The sequence below is a fragment of the Halichoeres trimaculatus genome, unplaced genomic scaffold, assembly GCF_033239565.1.
Source record: "Halichoeres trimaculatus isolate MK-OKI-2021-1 unplaced genomic scaffold, fHalTri1.1 fHalTri1_scaffold_6, whole genome shotgun sequence".
Classification (NCBI taxonomy): domain Eukaryota; kingdom Metazoa; phylum Chordata; class Actinopteri; order Labriformes; family Labridae; genus Halichoeres; species Halichoeres trimaculatus.
The window spans coordinates 21,803,480-21,813,154 of record NW_027437184.1 but is presented as its reverse complement, the minus strand read 5'-3'; the positions used below and the strand labels follow the sequence as shown (position 1 = coordinate 21,813,154).

The 9,675-nt window shown below is 38.5% G+C and overlaps 1 protein-coding gene across 1 annotated transcript; it reads right to left on the bottom strand.

Annotated features, from left to right (window-relative positions):
* Positions 1-1,015: 1,015 nt before the first annotated feature.
* On the bottom strand, positions 1,016-9,336 carry LOC141792245 (aldehyde dehydrogenase family 3 member A2-like). The gene is made up of 11 exons (XM_074673103.1): positions 9,201-9,336; positions 7,776-7,938; positions 7,323-7,554; positions 5,395-5,480; positions 5,001-5,209; positions 4,798-4,915; positions 4,460-4,601; positions 4,160-4,326; positions 3,979-4,078; positions 2,726-2,964; positions 1,016-1,832 (listed from the first exon to the last, which is right to left on the bottom strand). Exons 2-11 carry the CDS (start codon positions 7,935-7,937, stop codon positions 1,818-1,820), a joined length of 1,470 nt encoding a protein of 489 aa, XP_074529204.1. The 5' UTR covers position 7,938; positions 9,201-9,336; the 3' UTR covers positions 1,016-1,817.
* Between the last annotated feature and the right edge of the window lie 339 nt (positions 9,337-9,675).

The window sequence follows — 9,675 nt, the reverse complement described above, 5'->3', positions numbered from 1 at the left end:
TTTCATGAGAGCAGCCATTTTGAAAAGGGCCAGAATACAACTTCAGCTGCCTGTAGTGGTATGATCATTGTCAATGGAGTAGAATACATTTTTACCTTCGCCAAGGAGGTTATGTTCTTGGGAGAGTTTGTCTGTTTGTTTGTTTGTCTGTGAACAACATAACTCAAAAACTAATAAATAGATCTTGATGAAATTTTTAGGAACTGTTAAAAATGGGATAAGGAAAAAGTGATTACATTTTGGACGTGATCTGGATCATCGTCTGGATCCAGGATTTTTTTAATAAATTCTTTATCATTGTGAGATTAGGCTGTTTTCACCATGTGCGTATATAACTCCACCATAAATGGTCGGATTGCTTTGCTAAACAATACAAAAACTAGGTCACCATAATTTCTGACAGATGTAAAAGTATGATCCAGATTCTGGCAATATTCTGGATACTTAGATCTGGAATATAAAATATTTATGGGATCATCGTAATTTTCAACACAGTCAGGTAACAAATTATCGTACAAACCTGCAACTAACACCAAATTGTAGCAGACAGTCTGCTGAAAGGGAGTATAACATTTAAGTAGGACTAAAGTGTTGCGTGACAATCACAATATGCTTGCCTGAGGTCTGTGCTCTCTGAGTCATCATGAAAATAAGATAGAGATCTTTGAAATTTATGTATCAAATATGATATGTTTCGCATAAAAGGGTTAAAAACAGCCTTTGTGTCCTCAAAAAGAGCTGTGATGCTACATTGATCTTACTCTCATAATGACACTTATGATTGAAAGTGTTTAAGTTTTAAAAGAAAAAAAAAAACAAAACAAAACCAGGGGATGTTAAGAAAAGGCATGAGTGACCATTGTAGTCAGCACATCCTCTCTTCCACCACCACTAAGTCATCTCTTTGTTTATCAAAGTTTTCCTCGGGCCAACAGATGCAGATTTGTTAACATTTCAGATGGTTACTGAATCAAATTTTAACAACGTATAACAAATGACCACAATCACAATCAAATACCTGGAGAAATATATTTGTTTGAATATTATTTGTATGTAGAAATACGTGTATAATAAACAACAATCTATGAGACTGCTTACATTAGTTACAGGCATTAAGAGTCAAAGTGACTTAAAAGAGCATCCTTCAACATGATCCTGTTTGATCCTTGTGCACTGAGAGAAGGGCGATCTTAGAGAAACACAGATTCTTCATTTCAGCTGTCAGACTAACAAAAAACCTACAGTCAACATATATGCTGAAGTCTAGAGCTTAAGTTAATGTTTGAGCCCTCATTGAAATGAAACGGACAAAAGACTAACTGTAGGTAACTCCCACAACATAAAAACAAACAGTGTGATTATGTCATGAAAAGGCAGGTTAGTTAAACTTTACTTCATTTAGTCCTCAGGTAGCGTCCTCACTTTCTTTTGTTACTTCATTTAAAACATTTCGTTGTGAAATCACAGTCGTATAGTGTGCATTTAAAAGTCTATTTAAAACATTTTTAAAAGTGTGAACCTGAGCTAAAAATGAAATGAAATGCTGAATAAAATGTAAGCGCTACACATGGAATAAACAATTACCTTCATGTGAATAAGATGCTTTTACAGAGCTACATGAATTCTCTGGCACTTAGTTTGAAATGTGTAAACGGATGTTCTCTAACGGCCATCCAGAGCAGCTGCTGAACGTATTTAGAGAGAAACTGGATGAATCACTGTTTTGTGATTCATGCTCCTTTTCTCCTCTCTGCTCCTCGGGGTCCAGGGGGGAACGCTTGTTGTTTCTTGTTGTCTTGGAAAGCAGCAGGATGTCTTTATAGGAGATAGTTCTGGAAAAATGTAGAAATTGTACAATTAAACTTCCATTGGTTAATCTCTTTTCTTGTCTCCTCAACACTGCCTGAATCACATCATGTAAGCTGATAAATAAGCCGCATGTTAAAGAATAAATAACACTCTGGGCTACTTGTCTGAATGTAATAAATATTTCATCATTTGTTCCTAAATATTTTGCTCAAAATATTAAATTTTTCTATGTCATGTGGGTAGGGATGGGTACCTTACACATTTGAAACGATACAGTACCGATGCCCGGAACCTAGCAATCGGTACCGGTACTCAACTGTACCAATTTTCGGTACTTTTTTGTGGTTACGAGGTAAAAAATATTAATTTTTTCAACAATAAAATATATATTTTTTACAATTTAACATATTTATTCTTCAATATATAACCTTGAAATGCTGTGTTCATGTCCAGCATGGAAAAACGCCTACTCTTCCACTCCCTCACAGTCACAAGGATGCATTTAGGTACCTAAACATGGTACCTTTTGACTCTAGAATCGATACCTGGAACTTTTGACATAATTCGGTTGGTACCTAAAAATGTATCTAATTTGGTACCCATCCCTACATGTGGGTAATAAGTCAACAGATTTGTTATGATTCTAAAAAAACACATCACATACCCTTTAGGTGACTAAGAAAAAAAAAATCTGTTGCAGCTGTTTCCAGTCTCCTGTACTAAGTTACATCCCACCACCAAAATTAAAACTTTTACATCTATCACAGAAAAAAAGAAGTTATTTACAGCTACTTCATTCAAAACTAATTTTCAAAAAGTATGCGCGTTGTTACATCAATGCTTGTTGATGTACATGGTACACAGCGCAGACATGTCTCGGGCCCCCCTCTTAAATCTCTCCTTCTCTGTAACTCACCTGCAGCACAACAGCAGCTACCACAGCGAAGACGGCCAAGAGCGCCATCCGTCCAATCCAGCCCATGTCTATGTTTTTCAGGATGAAGAAGCGTGCCCAGCCCAGTTTCTTGAGTGTGTGAGGCGGGTACCGCATGCTGTTCACCCCCTCCATCTTCAGCTGCTTGATGAGACAACCTCTCAGGTGGCTGAGCTGGTCGAAGGTGAACTTGCCGTGGTAGCTGCCCATACCACTGTTTCCTGTTCACACAAATAGAGCAAGATGGTTGGACTTAATTGAACACAGACTGATGTGGTCTTTGATAATTTTAAAGCGACAAATCAAGGCAACGACACAGAAAATGTCACCAGTATTTTGTTGCCTGTGTTCATCTTAAAGGGGCTGTAAAGAGTTTGATGGTGATCTTGAAAAATTCTCCCTTTTAGATCCTAATCCACACTTTAAAATGAGATTGTCTAATATTGCAGGTTACAGGTCATTTTAATTTGCTATGTCTTAGCTTCTCAATTGGGTCCAGCAGGACCGGACTGATTTATGGCATGTCTAAGTCTCTTGACAACACCACGCAGGCTGACCAAGTTTAGTAATGAGAAGAAATAAAACACAGATATCTGCGTTTTATCTCTGCTGAAAACAATTTCTGTGATTAATTTTGTAGTGATGGTGGACACAGGAGCCTAACTGTCAGACAGAAAAAGGACAGAAGAGCAGAAGAAAGATAAACGGGAGAGTGATACAGCCTGAGCTAAAGGCTAAAACACTAGTTAAGCTGTTTGTAATAATGTTGATTCCAACCCACAGTCAGCAGTTATTCTGCAGTGGTCTGTTCAAACTTGAGAGTCTATCAATAAAATTAAGAGTGAGGTTATGTTAGCTCTGCTTGGTAGATGACTTCCAGGACATAGCTATACAGGATTCACTAACGTTACACATTATGTATCATCCTCCTCATAGCATCTTTAAAGCTGTTTGCATCAATACTGGTAGAAGAAGAAACTCTGGAAACTTTGAGTTTCTTTCAAGCACAGTTTTTTCTTTCTCTTTTGTGTCTAAATGAGACCACACTTTCCAAAAAATGAACAAACTCATCAGGATATTACTTTCCAGAGGCTAATTTTCTTTTAGAATACATAATCTGATTTGTTATTGCAAAAGTTGGAGTTTCCCCATTGGAAATGAAGCAGGCTTAAGGTATTTAAGGGACTTGTATTTTTTCATAATTTTCAGAAAGGATTGTCCTTGCTTGTGCTCACCTACTCCTCCGAAAGGCAGAGCGCTGACAGAGAAGTGCACCAGACAGTCATTGGCCAGCAGTCCTCCACTGGAAGTCTCATCTGTCATTCTTTTTATCACCTTCAAAGAGAGGAGACCCGTGAGTTATGTTTCTAAGTCTGTATGCACAAACTGCACATCTATTTGTCTGTCAGTGGGTACCTTGTTGTCTGATGAGAAGACGTAGAGGGCCAGAGGTTTTTCTCTTTCATTGATAAATTTAATTGCCTCGTCCAGGCCGCTGACTGATAAGATGGGAAGCAGAGGTCCAAATATCTCCTCCTGCATTACCTTTGACTCAGGCTTCACATCCTTTAGGACGGTGGGGGCTAAACACAACACATCAACAGTATTTAACCAACATTTTCATAAGTTATTCCTAATTTTCTACACATTAAACCAAATTTTAATCACAAAAAGTCCTGATTAATACACATTAATTAGTGCATGTGAAAATATTACCTATGTAGCAATCTGACTCTTCATTGTCTCCTCCCACAGCGACGGTGCTGTCCTCCAACAGAGCCATTAACCTCTTGAAGTGGCGCTGGCTGATGATGCGTCCATAGTCAGGGCAGGTCTTTGGGTTTTCTGTGTAGAACTCCTGCAAGACGACAAAGGTTTAAATATTCTCTTAAAATCGTAAAAACAATACAGTTAAACGTATTCTGTGTGCAGCTCACACAGTAGAGCATCATATCTTACCGTACTGTACTGTCAGTAATGTATGGTATTGTCTTGTCTCATCTCATAACAATTCGATATGTAATGTATAGTGAATGCAGAAGTAGGTAGTTTACCTTAATGGACTTCTTGACTTCATTAATGACCCGGTCCTGGATGCTGGGTTCACACAGGATGTAATCCGGGGCGATGCAGGTCTGACCACAGTTAGTGTACTTTCCCCAGGCAATGCGTCTACACAGTTAAAGGGAAGTGAACAGATGAGTCTCAGGTAGAAACAGCTTCAGTATCAGAGAGACTGGTTAGAAAAAAGTCTGACCTGCAGGCTACGCTGATGTCACAGTTCTTGTCGATGTAGCAGGGGCTCTTGCCACCCAGCTCCAGGATGACGGGTGTCAGGTGTTTGGCAGCAGCCTCCATAACCAATTTGCCCACCGTGCAATTGCCGGTGTAGAAGATGTGATCGAACCTTTGACGCAGCAGCTCCTGGGTTTCTGGCACTCCTCCATTTACGACAGGGTAAAGCTCCTGATGCACAAAACAATACACACACTTATCTAAACACAGCTTCTGAAGTAATGTGCCTGTATCTCCGTCTTTTTGTTGATCACTGTGCTGATTAACTGCACATTAAAAGAGATGGATCAATTTCTCATTCTTTCTTTTCCCCGCCAAGACTTTGACACGTGATTAACCGTCTCCAGGATCCTTACTTTGTCGATGTAAAGGGGCAGCAGGTCTTCCATGACCTTTGCAGTGTGAACACAGACCTCAGAGGGCTTTATCACAGCAGCATTACCTGCACAGGTTAACAGAAAGAAAACAGATATTACAAGAAAGGAAAACCAAATGTGATCCAAGAGGCACCGAAAACCTCAACATACTTTGTTTAAATGGTGTACTGTGTAGTTATCATTTATAATCAACAGATATGCTAACAGAACGTTTTCTTTTCCCCTGATATGATAGACTTGTGCTGTAGTTGAAATAGAATGTGACGGTTAATCAGAGTAAACGGAATATATACACAAATACAGAGAAAAACTTAAAACTCTGTGACTAAAACATACATCTGTTTTGAATAGAGTCAAACACATCACTTCTTGTGCTCCAAATGATCAATATTTGCTTTTATGTCCTTCTTTTTCTTGCTTTACTTTCCTGAATGGCTCAGCTCTCAAATTCTCAAAAGCAAGCTGATGAAACTTGAAAAAAATGACCTCAAAGATTTGATAATAATCACATGATTTCCTCTTAAATGACCATCTGTGACCACACAAACCAGTTTCTGTGCTCAGATCATGTGATTATAAAATTTGTCAAAGAGAGCTTCAAATTCAAAGTGTTTGGAAAAAATCCTGCTAAAATATTCTTAATGCACATTTCATTGTGCTCTTTAACTTTTGACTTACCAAAATATAACAGTAGTGTTGAGCCACTTGAAGTGTGCACAGTCTGAATAAACTTGAACTCAGATCAATGTGTCACTCAGATGAATATATTAATTCTTTCAGAGGCTTAATGTTTTAAAGAGATTGCACTGCAGTTATAAATATTTAGATAGCATTAAAGGTGTTCACAGCTGCCTTTGACATATATCTTATTTTGCTTTACTGCTTGTGAGGCAAGTGTCAGTTAAGATCTGATAATGTTTGAGCAAAGGATAAAGTCCATGAAGTGCAAACAGTCACTGCATGGACTGTAGTCTGACAGGACTTCATCTCAGTCCTCATACCATCAATGTCCAACTCTCAAAGAAGCCTCCAAACTGCAGCAGCTCTAGCAGCACTAATATGTGAGTGTAACAAAAAGAAAACAAAAGATTCAACAATGTAAAGACTAACACTACAGGCTGTTAAAATACTGCTGTGTCATGTTAAACAATCCCAAACAAACTCTCCACACTCAGGTTTGCATGATAAAGTCATCAGAGCTGAGACACTTGGTGCTTGTATACACGCCCAGAGCAATACTCAAAAGCTTTCTATAGGAGAAATGAATTATTCATGATTACAAACATCATCTCAGAGCTGAGTGATTCACTCAGTTTAACTTTGTCATTTCAGCCTCACCAACAGAAACAATCCACAGAGTTTATGTTTGTGTAAAAACAGTTATCGGCTTAAGTTTTTAGTGTGATCTGCTTTTAATCTCACAGCTCTCTGATGACTGTGAAGCAGAGTTCACAGAGCGCCCTTTAACCCATTTATCACACAAGTGTGATGTGTTAGGTAATGCTGGGATAAAAGGGAAGTGGAGAGGCTAAGATCACACTATGAGAAAGCTCCACGGGACCACAGTAAAAGAAGAATAATGCACATAAAAAACAGAGTTTCACCTGTTTCTGGATGTTTACCTCATCAACAGAATTTTATTTTATTTTTTAGTGCTATCAAGCTTCTGTAAAACACCCCCCTGTATCCTCTACTTAATTCTAAAACTTGATTGTGACGCTTTTCTGTTTTGATTTTAAAAAACACAAATCCAGCCTTAGTGTTTAAAGTTCAACTCATGCTGTCTGAGATTACGGGATGGGAGGAGCGCGATCTCTATTCAAAGTTCACTTCTGTGATAAATTATGGTGAAATGTGATGTGAACGCTGACCCATTACGTCAGCTTACAGACAACATGCTTTCGTACCAGCAGCAATGGCTCCGATGAGCGGCTGGATGGTGACGGCCCAGGGATAGTTCCATGCCCCGATGATGAGCACCACACCCAGGGGTTCTGGTTTGATGTAGACAGTGTCCGAGATAGTCATCAGGTTCTTTTCCACGGGCCGGGGGGCTGCCCACTCCTTCAGCTTCCTGATGGCCAGGCTTATCTCTCCCTCAAGGCCCAGGGTCTCATACAGCTGGGTCCCCACCTCGCTCTGCAGATGAAAAAAATGACGTGACACTTCTTCAAACTTTTTCTGTATTAATTTTAAAGCACCAATTCAAATCATTTTTCTCGGAAAACACCTTAATACTTTGAGCAAAATGCATCAAATGTGTGAACTGATTAGTCATTCAATTTGGGAAGAAAACTGCTCTCAAGTTCATTTCCAGAGCTTATTTTCAACTTTTTAAAGAAAAAGTCTATGATGCTCACCTTGTTGAGATCTTTCTTGAGGGCATCTGAGATCTCCTTCTGCCTCTCAGTGAACAACTTCTGTAGATTATTCAGCTGGTAGATCCGGTACTCTAAAGGTTTGGATCTGCCTGTTTGAAAGGCTTTCCTGGCACGGGCCACTGCCTGCTGCTCTAGAGACATCCTGGGGGAGATAAAAAAAAAATTGTTTGCTTTTTAATTTTTTCTACATGAATAATTCAATATAGATTTTAATCAAAATGCATGGTACAACTTAGAACATAACCAAGCAGTGTTGTACTGTACAATGCTTGATTGATTATTGTACTGCACACTCTTACAGTGCGATCTTGAGTATTTCCACACTATTTGTGCATCAGACATATCTAGTTTTAACCATCATAAACCATTGAGTATCTGAAATTGGATATCCAATACATAGTCTATTTAAAATTGGCTCATTTGCAGAGTGAATCATAACAATGAGTCAGACAAATGGCATGACTTAAATTGAATCAAAGTCACTCTTTTTGACACAGATTATTGCATCAGTTATTAATATTAAAAGGATCGTTTCAATTTGCCTGTGTACAAAGTGCCACAGTCAGAATGGTTTACCTTTCCAATTAGCTAAGGTTTATTTTCATTTTTGATTAATATGCTGGTTATATGTATTAATTGATTTATTAATTGTTTGGTCTTTACACCATAAAAGCTATGAACAGGTGACATCTTTAACAACTTTTTTGTGGAGATTATCAAAACCCCAAAGACTCTTAGTCAATCACACTGCAAGACTGGGAAAAGAAGCATAACTTAGTGGGAGTGTCAGAATAAATGTTTGCAGTTCTTAGAAAATGACATAAATTATAAAACACTATGAAACAGCTGCACACTGATGCTTCTAACATTTGGCAATAAAACGGGGGTCTAATGACAGATAATGCTTAACTACTCTAACAGTGGTCAGTGCCACTCCTTCCTCCACTGTTCCTGCTGTTAGAGTTTAAACGGCCCACCTGCCAAAGTCAGCCTTTATAAAGGCGGACTTTAGCAGGTCTCTTTGTTTATAGAAAACAGTGAATGTGCTGCAGAAGAAGTGTAACGAGAAACCACCCTCATTATAAAACCTACTAGGTCAGAGTTGAAGACCCATTTAATACAAATGTTTCACAAAGACGTTATTCACAAACATCCGGTAACGGACCTACTTCGCTGAGTGCCAATTATTACATTGTTACGCATCGTTCACTATTCCGCAAATGTCTTTCAGTCTGTTCCTATTACATAAGACTGCTGTATTGTTTGTATGTTTTACTGACTGTTCTGCGCGTACTGTTACTCAGCTCGTTTCACGACATCTCCACAGACGCTGTCCAAGAACCTGCAGCGACACGTTAACGTTGGAGGAAAAAACCTGAGCAGTTTCTCTTGAAATACTCCTACCTGAAATGTTTCTGTTCTGCTTAGTTTCTCGAAGTGACCCCCGGTCTTGGTGGTGAGACGGCCCGTGGAAAGGGAGCAGAATAAGATAGTACAGGCAGAAAGAGTAACTCTCCTTCCCCGTTAGGTCACACCCCCACAGGGGGAGGGGCCAACCGTCTCCAGGATCAGCTGCTGGAATACGGATGCTGACAGACAATTCATTAACCATAATTGGGCCCGACCATGTAAAGATTTTTGATCATAGCTCGAAAAATTATTATTATTGTTATTATTATTATTATAAAAATATTTTTATAGTCCAATGACCACATATTAATAGCAGTTTTTATTTATTTACTTATTTATTTATTGATATCTTACTAAAAACGTACACTTTCACTGAAAAATAACTTAATAACAATTTTATTATGTATATTTTTTCAAATGATAATAATTAAGGCATGGGGAATCTTTCACGGTAAAATTGCATTTTTTT

What these genes read in the sequence shown, in the direction of transcription:
- LOC141792245 (XM_074673103.1), bottom strand. Translation starts at nt 7,937, where the DNA reads ATGTCTCTAGAGCAGCAGGCAGTGGCCCGTGCCAGGAAAGCCTTTCAA. An exon ending in AAGTCAAGAAGTCCATTAAG is followed by an intron (nt 4,602 to 4,797) that starts GTAAACTACCTA and finishes GTCGTCTTGCAG; the next exon opens with GAGTTCTACACAGAAAACCC. An exon ending in AGAGTCAGATTGCTACATAG is followed by an intron (nt 4,327 to 4,459) that starts GTAATATTTTCA and finishes TGTTGTGTTTAG; the next exon opens with CCCCCACCGTCCTAAAGGAT.